At 33.9% G+C, this 15,734-nt stretch overlaps 1 protein-coding gene across 4 annotated transcripts in view; it reads right to left on the bottom strand.

Moving 5' to 3' along the window:
• USP34 (ubiquitin specific peptidase 34) overlaps positions 1-15,734 on the bottom strand; it is a gene marked incomplete at its 3' end in the record, with an annotated part of 228,681 nt that overhangs the window by 118,761 nt on the left and 94,186 nt on the right. For all 4 annotated transcript variants that reach the window (XR_014018694.1, XM_081265549.1, XM_081265551.1 and 1 more), the window contains 3 exons: positions 10,265-10,354; positions 7,885-7,980; positions 3,795-3,877 (listed from right to left, as the gene is read on the bottom strand). Coding sequence is in view for 3 of the 4 variants with exons in the window: in XM_081265549.1 (XP_081121675.1) it covers positions 3,795-3,877; positions 7,885-7,980; positions 10,265-10,354 (269 nt within the window). The remainder of the gene's footprint in view (positions 1-3,794; positions 3,878-7,884; positions 7,981-10,264; positions 10,355-15,734) is intronic.

Below are 15,734 nucleotides of genomic sequence, written 5' to 3'. Positions count from 1 at the left end.
CATTGTAAAAATGACTGGGGTAGGGGCTGGGGATATAGTTCAGTTGGTAGAGTGCTTGCCTGACACATACACACCCCTGGATTCAATCCCTAGCACCACACACAAAAAATGACTGGGGTACATAATATCAAAATGTGAAAAATTAGTTCTAAGGTTTAAAGACTACAAATAAATACAAATAGACTAGATACAATATTCAAGGCCATTCTCTATACACAAGAGATAAACAACAGTAATAAATTTTTATAAAATATAAAAAACGAATTCTTGTGATGAACAAAGCAAAACTATAGGGAACTGGGTAAAACAGACAACAGCAACACATCAGAGGAGAACAGTGCTAGGGAAGCAGACTAATGAGATAAAATCTGCATGGTACTTTGACCCAAATATGACAGAAGAAATGGAGATGAAGAACCACTCAGAAACAGAGGATTAGAGGGAATTATAAGTTGAACACGAAAAAGACAATCCAAAAAGAAAAAAAGCATCACAGGAATTTCAAATGTAAATCATGAAGCATTTCAAAACTTAGCATGGTTCCCCAGAACATAAAGGGACATGGATTTACAGTTATCAGTGAATGAAATTTAAGATAACTTTTTTTTTTTTTTGAGAGAACTTTAATATTTATTTTTCAGTATTTGGCGGACACAGCATCTTTGTCTATATGTGGTGCTGAGGATCGAACCGGGGCCGCACGCATGCCAGGCGAGCGCACCACCACTTGAGCCACATCCCCAGCCCATAAGATAACTTGAAATTTATCACAAATGCTTCTTTATTGGAAAAGTAGAACAATTCCAGAAGATGAAGCACAACTCAGAAAATAATGAATAGCACTAGCAATCTAAAGAATTTCACATCTGAATAAAAGTATCCTATCAGTTTTTCAAACTCCTAATATGCAGATTATTCTGAGAAGAATATATGCTCCAAAGAGCTAACAAAAATAACATACAAACAAACCTATGTTTTACAACTTAAAACACACTAGGTAATTGAAAAGAACAAAATTAAGAAAATACAGGAGTCTTCAAAATAAAAAGTATCCTGTTAATTAGTTAACTATTTAACATATCATAATTGTATACACAAAAGGCTGACCAACTAATCCACTTTAAATATGTCATATATTAGTTTCTGTTACTATTTTAAATTGGTGTGGGGGGGAGGGAGGAGGAACAGGGAGGGACGGAAGGAGTGTAGAGGAGAAGAAGGGAGGGAGAGAGACATGGGGGGAGAGAGACATGGGGGGAGAGAGATTGGGGGGGGGAGGGAAAGAAATAACACCAACAGAGGGAATTGAATTCAGGGCCTTGCCGAAATTAGGCAAGCACTCCATCACTGAAATACATCGTAGTCCTTTTTAAATGTTGTTTTGAGGTAGCCACAGTTGCTGATGCATTTAATCCCAGCTATCTGGGAGGCTGAGGCAGGAAGACCACAAGATCAATGCCATTAGTAATTTAGCAAAAGTTGTCTCAAAATAAAAAATTAAAGAACGTGGGATGTGGCTCAGTGGATTCTATCCCTGATACCAAAAATAAATGAATAAATTATTTTGAAGCCAGGTATGGTAGCACACCCCTGTAATCACAATGACCTGGGAGACTGAGACAAGATAACTGTAAGTCAAAAGACAACATCCACAAATAAGCAAGAGCCCATATCAAAATAAAAAACAAAAAATTGTTAGGGGTATTTCAGTGGTAGAGTACCGCTGGATTCAATCCCAGGTTAAAAAAAAAAAAAAAGGAGGAGGAGGAGGAGGAGGAGGAAATTTTAAAAAATCAAATTCCTGAAGTTGAGGCCCTCTTGGCTCAATCTCCCACGACTAGAATTAGAAGCAAAGAGCTGGAATAATAAAGCATGTGCCACAACACTCAGTCAATGTTTTAAATTTTTCAAAAAATAATACTTACTGGTATATTGAAAATCTGTATTAGCATACTTGATGCAATTATACATGACTGAAGTAAACACATTATAGTTAATGTATACTGTGCCAATAAGAAAACTACATCTCTACTGTGGGAGAAATGTTTTTTATTTGATTTTGTCTGGACAGTAGCTATTGTAAACTCAGAGAATCTACATTGTGTAAAATAAATATAAAATTAATGGTTAGCTGTAATTACTTATACTAATCACAAGTGTTTTGCCTTGATGTCTCCTGCATAAGTCTGGTTTTGTTATATTTTATGTATTTCTTGTACAGTATTATAATGGGGCACAATAAATGACTTAATAACAAGGAGCAGAGATTTCCTATCAAAAACAGGTGTCCTGCAGGGCTGGGGTTGTGGCTCAGTGGTGAGGCATTAAGTTGGATCTTCAAAACCACGTTAAAAAGAAAAAAGTAATAATAAAATAAAGGTATTGTGTCACAACAACAACAAAAAAAAAAAACCCACCACAAACAGGTGCCTTGCCAGGTGTGGAAGCAGATGTCTGTAATCCTCGCAACTCAAAAGGTTGAGACAAGAGGATTTAAATCTTTAGACCAGTTTTCAACAATTCCTAAAAGCCCAAAGCAACTTAGAGAGACCTTGTCTCAAAATAAAATAATTAAATAAACAAACACTAATAAATAAATGGCTAAAGATGTTGCTCAGTAGTAAAGCCCTGGGTTCAATCCTCAGTATATATATATTAAAAAAAAAAGATGGCTTACATTTGGAATTTGTTAGTATCACCAGAGAAATATATAATGTATCTTAAGCACAGATATGGACTTGAAAGAGTGATGATGAATACTCTTAGGCTAGAAAGACACCATCAGCTTGACTGTATTAACCACAGCAAAAGAAAAAGTGGCCTTCTAACAAATGAGGTTTAGCACAGGCACACAGGAAAAAAAAGAACGTAACATGTGAAAGACAATAAAATCAGCATTGCAAAAGATAAGGAACTTCAGTCAACAGAAATCAAGTTTTCATCTCTCTTCTGAGAACACTAACATGCAGATTTGGTTCACACACTCCAGTATCTCAGATCAGTCTCTACTTAATGACAATGAGATAAAATTAATTTAAACAAAACCAGGACCCCCAAATGTATCACCTATTAACCCAAATCATACAGCACTGATGATAATAAACAGTGGCTATTTATAATGTTAGTAACAGTAAGAATCTACAACAAAAGGTAATAAAAGATGCAATCCCCCTACAGTGACTTTTGTCCTATCACAAATATTTTGTTTTTGAAATGGTTTTTTTTTTTTAATATTTTTCAGTTATCAATGGTCCCTTATTTTATTTATTTATATGTGGTGCTGAAAATTGAACCCAGTGCCTCACACATGCTAGGCAAGTGCTGTACCACTAAACTATAACCCTAACCCTTGAAATGAGTTCTTAATATATTGAGAAACTAACATTTTCAGAAATTGAAGCCAGAAAGAGAATGTGAGGGCCATGCTCATCTTTAAAAGATGGTGTTTGAGAACTTAGGAAATACAGTGTTTTAAAGAAGAAAAATATTTTCAATGTTGTAATAACAAATCATAAAGCCTCCAAGAAAACAAATACTAATGGTAATGTGTTTATTAAATAATCTGAGACCAACTCTTAAAAATGATTATAAAAGATATTACAAAAATGAAACCCTGGGAAAGTGCATTTAAAATGTAAACAGGAATTTCAATTGTATTTATAAAGTTCTAAATGTTGACATAATTTTTAAATATATTGAGAATAATCACTGCCAAACGTGAAAGGCATGAGTAAATTCAACTGGACTCTTCAAAGTGTCAAAACATTTTAAAATATACAGATTAAAAATCTTACTGAAATGATCAGGGGATCCCAGAGTTGAAAACACACAAGTCAAGAATTGAAGACGAACTTGAACTTCGGCACTATGGCTGTACCTATAAAAAGTCATTAAAATAATTAAATAAAAGACCCCGTTTCTTATTTTTAAAGGTTTAATGGTCCTAACCATAACTAAGATAGCATAAATTCATTGTAACAATTCAAAATTAGCAATTATTTCAATTATATAAATTTGGTTACAGAAAAAAATATTCATAATGACAAGTGTTGTTTAAAATTTATGCTATTAAAGTGTAAAACTCTTCAAACTATAACAAAACTGATTTTCAAGTTAGATAAGAAAATACATAAGACCTCAATAGCAGAACAAAAGATATATCATTTTTTCATTATGTAATATGCAAATAAATTAGAAGTTAACAAGTAAAAAAATCCATATTTTTATCTAAAACTCATGTTTCATATCTCTGTCCCTTCATCACCACTATATAGTAAAAACAGAGGTGTAGGAGTATAGGTTCAAAGAAGAGTCTATCACCCATTTATTTCTATTATTTGAGTTAATACACTCTTCTAAACCAGAGTCTAGAGGACATCAATCCCAGACAAATCAGGAATCAAGTGTTGCCATTTACGAAAGTACCTTTGTATTCTGCATACTTCTCCTTCTCCTACACTTGCATTCCAGAATAAGAGGTTCAAACCCTAGAAGTCATGGGTTCAGTCTCTTTGTTCTCTCATGTATAAATCCTACCGTCCAGTCCTTAACTATTTTGAAGGGACTCTGCCCATTACATCAGAGACCTATTGGCTACTGAAAACATTAGCCAGAAAAATTATTTGAGATATTAAAACTGAAATGAATAGATAAATACTGCATGGGTTTCAGACATTAGAAAGAATACAAGGCAATTAATGGTCTCCCCATTAGGAATGACTCTTTCATAACTAATGCTTTTTAAAAAATTCTATTTGTAGCCTCAATGTTGAAACAGTTTTCTCTAGAATTCAAGAAATTATGTAACATGACTTATTTTATGCTTATCTTTTGTTGTCGTTGATAGACTTTTTTAAATTTATTTTTATGTGGTGCTGAGGATTGAACCCAGTGACTCCCACATGCAGGGCAAGCACTCTATCACTGAGCTACAACCCCAGCCTGTAACATGCCTTTTAAAGAAAGAAGTATTATCTTTCATGTCCCAAACTATTTTTTCCTAGGAAAATACTGAGATTTTCACCTACTATAATCCCCATGGGGGTGGAAGGGGGCAAAATTTATGAAATCAATATGCTTTAACAAAGAAAAACAAATATACAACCCTGTTTTTCAGCATGAAAGAACAGAGGAAGCATAGTAAAACAACCCAGATAACAGCTCTCTGTTCTGGGGTTTCTCCTAAAATGCCACGAAACAAGGTAGATCAGCTAGTTTCAAGGATACAGTAACATGCTCTATGAAAATATAAAATTTGTCTCTAAGAAGCACTATTCCTTTATCTTTCCACATAGAAAGAATGTTTTAATGAGGCCCTACTTCTGACTCCATTACAAAGTATCCAACTCTCCTGTAGTCAATACAGTGAACAACCACATCTCAGAAATGCATTCATTTCTGGGCACTTAGGGCTGGACTCTGCCTTTATGAGGACAATTAATCTATGTCTCCCATTCTCTGCTCTTAGTCATCTGTTCCTTCTCAAATCCACTGACTTGTGACTATGTTGGGGATCTACTATAACTGTTTTTTTCTTCACTGACAGGTAATTTAGATTCTGTCTCCTAAGAATGCTGAAGATGTGCATCATGGGTGGTTTCATTTGTACTCCTTGTTTATCTTACAATTTTTACAGAGGATATATGGTAATGCTTAGATTAAAGAGGCTAGTATTATCCTCATATCCTGGAGGAATAATTAACGAAAGACACGGATTCTGAAAAATAGAATTTCAATAAGGTCTTAAAAGAACATATCAAAGAACTTTGTAAGAAAAGCTATGAAACGGAGTAAATTTAGGTTAAATAAAAACTTCAAAAATAATTTGGTAGGCTTGTAGACTAAGCTGCCTTTAAAACTCATTGAACAATGAAACATGAAAGGTTAACTGGGTTTAGATCTTAGGTATTCAGAATACTAGGTTGCAGACATTGGTATTTAATTTTTCATGCTATGGATAAGCTAAATGTGAATTCCTATTTATTTTGTTTTAGCCAGGTAATCACAACTTATAAATAAACAAATAATTTACTATATACCAGATACAATTCACATCATTTCATTCTTATAAATACTTGTAAAATAATTGGAATTTATTAAAAAGATAATTGAAATAAGATTAAAGTAATACATTCACAATCTAAACCCATGGCTGTCTGATATTCAAAGCCCACATGCATTCTTCCAATATTAAGCTGACTGCCTAATTTGACAAGCATAAGAAAGGAACTAACAAGACTGAAGTAAAAATCTGACCCAGAGGCTGGTCATCAGGAACAAAACAGTAATTGGTAAGGTCAATTTGTGAAAAGACATGGATATATTTTGGTACAAAGATAGGTAAATATTGATGGCAGTATAATATAGCACTTAAGAATATGAGTTCCAACTACAGTGTAGTGCCACACACCTGTAATTCCAGATACTCAGGAGGCTGAGGCAGAAGGATCAGAAGTTGAAGGTCAGCCTTGGTGGTTTAGTCAGACTTTTTAATCAAAAAATAAAAAAGGCTGAGGATGTAGCTCTATAGTAGAGAGCCTCCCCAACCCTGGGTTCAATCCCCAGTACTGCCCTTCCCCTCAAAAAACAATTGAGTTCTAAGGACAGACTGGCTGAATACAAATCCTGGCCCCATTCCGTTTTAAATGTGTGGCTACTGTCTCATAACTTCAGTTATTGCAATTGCAAAATGAAACCATCAACCTCAAATGGGTTGCTCTATACCTTTAATACTTAAAATGGCACCTGGCACATAGTAAATATCAAAGAATGCTTAATCTTTCACTCAGACATCAGTCCATACCACTAGCTATTTTTAATCGCTATTACCATCATCGATGGTTCAAAATAAAAGAATAGCAAAAAGCTCCCCACCCCATACAGTCTAAGAGTTCAAGAGTTTCAGGTTACTAACAAAATAGTGGTACCCTAAATAAAGGTCACAGCAAAATCTACAGAAGGAAATTATTTCTGAGGGAAAATGAATGAATTCACTTTAGGAAGTGAATAAACTATTTATTAAAGTCTACAACTTTTACAACACTTCTACAGTTGGCCCACTTTCCATCCATGTGGAGGTTTTCTCAAACAGATTTACTCCTTCTCTTATTCATTGATATGCTCAGTACTGACACTGAACTGGTGGCGTCTTTGACTCAGACATAATGCCACAACAGTAAGTTCACCAGCAGAAATCTGAATTGTATACATCTCCTCCTAAGCATTTAGGCATGTATCTCCTTTCAAAAAGTTTTCAACTCTACTACTTTGTTTCTACAATTCTTATTCCAAGTCACTTATTCAATATTGGACAGATATATCTATATATAGATATAGAGAGAAAGTAAAATATTACTCAGTACTACCACCAGTTTTGAAACCATCTACATGTCCTAAAACATATTAATAGCATTAATAGTAGTATTACTAGTAGTATTCAATCATAATTAATAGTAGTATTCAATCATAAGAGGAAAATGTAAATGTTTTAACTATGTTGTTTATTTTTTGGAAGTAAATATTTACAAATTTTAGAATCAATGCCCTAATACATGAAGACAAGGATACTGAAGATTTCTAGAGAATGTTTAGTTTTCATTTCTAAAAAAAATTATTTTCAATAAATATCAGTAGTAAAAATAAACCAACCTACCAAATTATATAAGCTAATTTCACTAAGATTTTAAAGTGGAATATCATAATTTTTAAGTTAGAAAGACATGCTAATCAGCATTTCTTTCTCTTATAATTTTACATAAATAAACTTTTCTGTTACATTTATTTACTATATGAAATAGAAGAAATAGAAACACTAGAAAATTATCCTTCACAGGAAAGGTAATCCACATGTAAACTCATATGTAAATCTAGATGAAAAGTACTTACAGTGCATGTTTTTGTCTTCCTTCTCTTACAGCTTGAATATAGTATACCAGATTATCAAAGAAGAGTTTCATCATGTTCAGTTCTTTTTCTGCCCACCTGGCCCAATTAAAGAAAAACAATAATTTTAAAGATAGCAGAGAAACAGAATAAAATCCATGCTTGGACAGAAAATAGTTTATCTGAAAAATTTTTGCATGTAAAAATGTCAAAGAATCAAAAATTTACAAATTTTACTTATAGCTGAATGATTAAAATACATTAAGCAATGCACATTAATTTCTACAAATTTAAAATATTGTTAATGTTTTTAAAATCTCAAGTATTCAATACCTATGAATGGGATAAAATGCCTGGCAGACTGCTATTATGAGTTAACATAATATACCATTAATATAATATACCATTTCATTTTATGTCCTTTGGTTGTCATGCAACAGATTTTTGCAGTACACCTGGCATATAGAGAGAGACAATATAAATTTATTTAATGAATCTCTTTCGAATTGCCAATTGTACTTACCTTTTAAACAAATTTTTAAAAAGGACTAAAGAAATACCCCAGTGTTAACTTCCAAAACAATCTAGAAATACTAGAAAATTTAAGAAGTGATAAATACATTGAGATATTCCATAGTTAACGAATTATTTCATATAACATTTGGTACTAATAAATCTGCTAAAATGTACAGATAAATAAGTATTTAAATACCAAAAGTCTGGGTTGGGTTTATGGTTCAGTGATAAAACATTTGCCTAGAATTTAAGAGGCCATGGATTTAAATCCCAGCAACACACCAAAAACATTTTTTATTAAAGTTCAAAAGATCTAACATCATAAATTATATCATTTCTTTGTCATGGTTGTATTTTCTTTCTTTTTTTTGGGGGGGTGGGTGAGGATGTTGGCGAGTACTGGGCATTTCACTCACAGGTGCTTTACCACTAAGCCACATCCCCAGCCCTTTTTATTTTGAGACAGTCTCGCTAAGGTGCTTGAGGCCATGCTAAGTTGCTAAGGCTGGTCAGGATACTTCCATCCTCCTGCCTCAGCCACCTGGATCACTGGGATAACAGGCGTGTACCACAGCAATTAGCCTATATTTTCAATATAGGTTACTCTTGACTTGCTACTCCTTCAATGAAGGCAAGATTAGAAAGAAAAAATATTTAATAACACTTGGGTTTCAAATCAACTCCAAAAAAAAACAAAACTACACACCCACAACACAAAACATGGAATTGGCTCTAAAACACTTGATGCGTGGCTTTAGTCAAGTAACCTGACCTGTTAAGTCTATTTACTGGCTACTTGAATGTTTGATAAAAGATTTAGGGATAAATGTCCCTAATTTTAAAATACGGGCCATTAGAAAAGTTTAAGAGATAATATGTTCGAAATGCTGAATGCTGAAATATATAATATATTAACAAACGGAGGTGGTTTTGTTTTGTTTTGTTTGGTACCAGGAATTGAACCCAGGGGCACTTAAACACTGAGCTACATCCTTAGTCCTTTTTGAAAAACTATTTTATTTAGAGAAAAGGTCTCCCTAATTTGCGTAGGGCCTTGCTATATTGCTGAGGCTGGCTGGCTTTGAACATGCCTCAGCCTCCAGGGACCCTGGGATCATGGGCATGCACCACCACACCCAGCAAAAGGGAGGTTTTTGTTAATTACTAATAACAACATTATAACACAGTAGCTCAGAGTTCTTTCACATCATAATGTTAAAAGGATTCTTTCAAGGATAATACTGTCAATTCTCTATAAATGTAAAAGAGCAATAAAGTAACCTGTCAAGATTATCCCTAAACCAGGCACAGGGACACGGGTCTGTTATACAAGCTACTTGAGGCTGAAGCACGAGTATCACAAACTGGAGGAGAGGCTGAGCAAGACCATGTCTTAAAATAAGGTGGGATGTAGGTCAGTGGAAGAGCACTGTCCACCATACATGAGACCCTGGATTCAACCTCTAACACACCCCAATGCCCTGCACCCCGCCGCCAAAACAAAATTCCCCAATTCAAAAATATTTCAAGAATAAATTCAAAGAAATTTCACAAACATCTAATAATGCTTTATTTTATTATGTATCATCTTCTGCTGTGAGAACATGTACTAGGTCTTCTCTCTAAAATATTTGTTGTTGCGGTATTATTCTCAAAGCAAACAAAACTCATTGATTTTTATACTGAGAGAGACACAGTCTTTACAGGGCTGTGAATTTTTTAGATTCCATAGAGAAATCTAAGAAAACGTTTAAATCATATTAAACTCAATTTTCCTAGTATAAAATCAGTAAGTTATTCCAAATCATAACGGATAAGTAGAATTTTGAAAAACGAACTTTAAAATACTATTCTTTTATTTACTTACATTGTAATCCAGTGTGTATCATAACTGCTCCCAAACTGCTGAAAAGTACCAAACAGTTTTGGAAGAAGACGAAGCGAAATTACTACTGATCTGAAAACAACAAAAACATATTCATAGAATAAAATTAAAGTTAACTATGAGTAACTAGTTTTTTTTTTCTTTTTACCAGAAATTCAGTTAAACTCTTAAATGTAAAAGAATTCAGTGAATTTTACATACAATATATTCCCTATAAACAAAATATATTCTTTCTAAACTATAAATTCATTTTATACATGTTAGGGCAAGAAATCCAAGTTTTAATATTCTAATCCAAGACATTTAAAAGAAAACACACCATAAATGTGTGGGTAAAAATATAAATGAAAAACATTTAAAGGTATGTTATTTCCATGAAAATATTCTTTAACAAGTTATTGTTACCATTTCCCCCCCAATTTTCACACAATGTGACCAAAAAAAGCCTATTTGTATAAATGTATGTGAGTTTATACATGTATGTATGTGTATACATACACACGCTTACAATGTAGAATTGTGCGGGCTGGGGTTTTGGCTTAGTGGTGGAAGGCTTGCTTAGCATGTGTAACTCACTGGGTTCGATTCTCAGCATCGCATATAAACATGTAAATAAAAAATAAAGGTCCGTCAACAACTAAAAAATACATATATTTTTTTTAAAAAAAGAATTGTGCTTCTGTGATGGCAGGGAAGCAGTGGTGAATAAATTCTTAGTAGGAGAAAAATGAGAAAATAAAAACATATTGTTACTGAATATAAAATCCAAAATACTTAAATTGGAATACAAACCTTTGTATGAACTGCCTCCATTCCTCCCATCAGTCTAACTTAACTTCCTCCCAATCTTTGTCTTTGCTACCCATTCAACACAGAGAAGCATGTTCCTGCTGTAAGGCCTTTGCTAATGTGTGTACTTGGAAAGATTTTTGTCTAAATAGCTGCACGATTCCTTCCCATCACTCACATAAGAACAACTCTGTAGTAAGTGAAACCCTTCCACTGTTCATCATCTCACCATGATTACTTCTTTCATTTACCATTATCTAATGAGTATTTTTTATTCAATGTTGACCACCAGAAAGTGCTCTACAAGAGCACACCCTTATTTTATCAATTAAAAATCTTGCTAATAGTACATACTGACTATATGTCTGCTTAAATAATGAACCATCAAAGAACTTAGGGGGGCTGGGGATGTGGCTCAAGCGGTAGCGCGCTCGGCATGCGTGCAGCCCGGGTTCGATCCTCAGCACCACATACAAAGATGCTGTGTCCACCGAAAACTAAAAAATAAATATTAAAAAATTAAAAAAATTTAAAAAAAAGAACTTAGGGACAAGGAGGTAATGCAGGGGTGAAACACCCAGGGGTTCAATATCCAGTACCAAAAAGTAAATTTAAAAACAAAAATAGTGCCATCCATTTCTAAATAATCTGAACCTCCATTTAAGTAAACAGAATCCCTGACACATGCAATGATTTAACTTAAGAAATGACTTGTACACATAGGTAAGAAATTTGAACAAATGGATAAAGTATCTACAAATAGCTGAAGAAAAGCAAAAAAGGAACTCAAAGGATAAATCCCAGAAAAATCTCATCTCAGTTCCTAGGAGGACAGAGAATTTCAGGGATGGCTCCAAAGCTGACTTCAACTCAACTCACTGGGAAGTAGTCTTATCTTACTCATCCTTGATAATAAACACTAAGCTGAAAAGTAACAGAATTTTCATTATGGGAGCTGCTCTCTGCCTCATGCTCTCAATATATGAAACTATTCTAAATTCCGTCTACTATGTTTCTGTGCATAACTTTAAACTTCTGCACTGCTGAAATCTTATTCTTTGCCTTACAAAACAATGTGCCTGAGGCTAAATGTGCACAAGATATAGGTCTACATATCACAGTTACAGACCCCCCTTTCCCAAGACTGGAGATTGAACCCAAGGGAATTTTATTACTGAGCTCTTATTTTTACTTCGAGACAGGGTCACACTAACCTGACCAGCTTGTTTCAAATTTGTAATCCTCCTGCCTGTTTCAGGAATCCCTAAGATTACAGGCCTGCAGCACACCACACCCATCTTATAGATTGACTCAGGACTGTTTTTCCACTGAGCTACATCACCAGCCCTTTTTATTTTTTAATTTGAGACAGGGTCTCACTAAGTTGCTGAGTATGGCCTCAAACTTGAGATCTTTACACGCATGGACCACAATGCCAGGCCTATAGGTGCATTTTTGAAAAGCATTTACAATGGGCCTGTAGAAATGGTAGAATAATGGGTGATTTATGGAAGACTCTTAATTTTCCTTTTAGATCTCTGTATTTCACAAGAAACAATATGTTACCATAGAAAAAATACCCGAGTTCACTGTATAAATTGGACTATGACTACAGAAAAACAAAGCAGGCTGGAGGTGTAATGCAGTGGTAGAGTGCTTACCTCTGGGTTTGATGGGAAGGGGAAAAAATGCTGGTAGGTGTACCAATCATACCAAGTAAAGAACTAGAAAGAATATTTTGGTCACATGTCAGGATTACGGTAAATTAGGTGAAATCCCAGTGGCCGATTTGTTTCTTATTCATTAATAGCAGCACTCTATGCCACATATTCTCTTACCATGATAATAAAACAGAAGGCTAGGTTTGAAGAAATGAATCTTGTGTTTAGAATATGGTTTCTTAATTCTAACACTAGTGAGGGTTTGGGGCTGGGAACTTTTTGCTCTGGAAAACTGGTCTGTACTGCAGTATGTATAACAGCATTATTGATCTGAAATAATAATCCTAACCCCACTTACAAGTGACTACCAGACATTGCCTGAGGAAAAACAATCACTCCCACTAAGAATTACAGATTCATATGGAAATGCAGATTGATGTTTACATAAAAACTTCACTAATTTTAGCTGTTATTCACTGGACATGGTGCCATATTTTACAGGCTGAAAATACCACAAAATACTGTCACATATGACTAATGCTACTGAAAGTAAGGATAGCACAATATAGTAACCAACTGAGTAAAGTTTGAAGACAAATATATCTACAAGTAGATATATGCTTACTACATATTCAATAAACCCTTAGATAATCATAATTATGGTATAGGGGTTGCCTCAAATGAATAATATTTTGTTTTCAATTTGAGGGGGGAGAAAGTAATGATTAAAAATAAAAATTCCAGATTGACAATTTTTCCATTTTATACATAGATTTTTCCTTTTGAATATGTTAAGCTTCCTTACTCATAAAATAAATACATGTTAGGCTGGGATTGTGGCTCAGTGGGAGAGTGCTTGCCCAGCACATGTGAGGTACTTGGTTTAAATCTCAGCACCAAATAAAAATATAAAAATAAAATAAAGGCATTACGTCCATCTACAATTAAACAAAAAACCAGTACATGTTCACTGGAGAAAATGGAACACAGAAAGACATAAAGAAGAAAAAATATCATAATCATCCCCGGGGGGGGGGGGGGAATAATTTGGATATTACATTCTTGCACTGTTTTTCTTTTTAAAATATGGATATGTAAGGATATGTCTATATCATCATTGTAATCCATGAAAGCAGGACTCTACATAGCTGGACATTTCATCTTTCACTTTTTCTACTTATTCAAATAGAGCACATACGCAAAAATGTGTACAGAATTAAGTGCACAACTCAAAATTCTGATGTAAATATAGCTGTGCAATATCAATATCACCCTTCAGAAGCCTCCATTGTGCCCCCTTTATGATTATAAGCCCAAAGACAGTAAAAGTTTTTACCTGTTTTTAAACTAAATTGAATACAAATACTCTTTCATATCTAGCCTTTTTCACAACATTATGCATATGAGATTTGTCCACACTGTTCCAAGCAGCTATAGTTCATTGACTGCGATTGCTACATAGCATTTCATTCTATGAACAATCCCCATTTATACACTCTACTGATTTTTGGCATTTGGACAGCTATACAAAGAATATTCAATTATTTAAAATAGTATTGCAATGCACATTTTTGAGTATTTTGTGGACCATCTGGATGAATCTATTAGGTACATACTTAGAAGTGGAATTGCTGGGTCATGGTAAAAAAACACACGAGTGTAAATTAATACTATATTTTTTTAAAAAACTGGTGCTTTCAAAAAGGCTTATAAAACAATCAACATTTTACAATTAATTGTTATAAAATCTATGTAAATGATGATATAACACCCAGCCGTTAAAAATATTCTTTTAAAAGAATGGCATGCCTGTAACCCAGTGAATTAAGAGTCTAAGATAGGAGGATGTCAGGTTCTAAGCCAGCCATGATAACCTAACTCAGCAAGACCCCATTTCACAAATAACAAAGTTTGAGGGTAAAGCTCAGTAATAAAAACCCCAATTATTCACTCTACTGGTTTTTGGCATTTGGATATCTATACAAAGAATATTCAGTTAAACAGTACTGCAATATATATTCTTAAGTTTTTTGTGGACTATCTGGATTTGCTATATACACATACACACAAACACACATACACACCCCCACAAACCAAAGAAGATAAATGATCCAATACCAGAATTCTATTAGGTGCTTCTTATACCTGAATGAACCAGCAATTTTTCTACTCTCATTTACACTATGCCATTTGAAGAATCACAAGGAGAAAACATGTATTTTTCCTAATTGGATAAGAGAAAAATAATACTTTGCAGCACTGAGATATTCAATAAAATTGGACATTCACAGCAGGCATATGTGAGATGAGAACAATGTATTTATAACTGAACTGTCAACATACATACACAAACCATGTTTTCACTACATCAGAGAATGGAACATTTTCAAAACAGTGAAAATCAAAGCAAATTTGACACTATATCAACAGAAAAGCACAGATTAGTCAAGAAACTTGTGATCATTTGAGCCTCCACGAGAACAAAATTTAAAAATAGTCTAAATGTTAACACAGTAATATGACATTGTATAATGTTTAAATTAGGTTAATATACTTTTATCTAGGTTTTGAAATGTATATCATTCTTATTACCCAAAGAAACCCTACTGTACAATAGCACACCAGAACTTCTTAATCAGATCTAACTGTAATTTAGTACTCACTGATGAGCCCTTCCCCATCACTCCTTTCCCCCTGCTTTCTCCACAGTAAACACTATTCTACTATCTTATAGACACTATTCTATTCTTGACTTCCGTAAGATCAACTTTTAGATCCAAATACGAGTGACATCGTGAAGTTCTTATCTTTCTGTGCCTGGCCTATTTCAATTAACATAATAATTACCAGTTCATTCATGTTGTCAAACATGACACGATTTCATTCTTTTTTATGACTGAGTAGTCACATTTTCTTCATCAATTCATTCACTAGTGGACACTTGTTGCAATTTTTTAGTTATTGTGAATAGAGCTGCAATAAGCATGGAAGTGCAGACATCT

Source organism: Spermophilus citellus, assembly GCF_964194105.1.
Source record: "Spermophilus citellus genome assembly, chromosome: 13".
In the NCBI taxonomy this organism is placed as follows: domain Eukaryota; kingdom Metazoa; phylum Chordata; class Mammalia; order Rodentia; family Sciuridae; genus Spermophilus; species Spermophilus citellus.
Note: the sequence above shows the minus strand (reverse complement) of the source record. Positions and strands in the feature narration are given on the sequence as shown.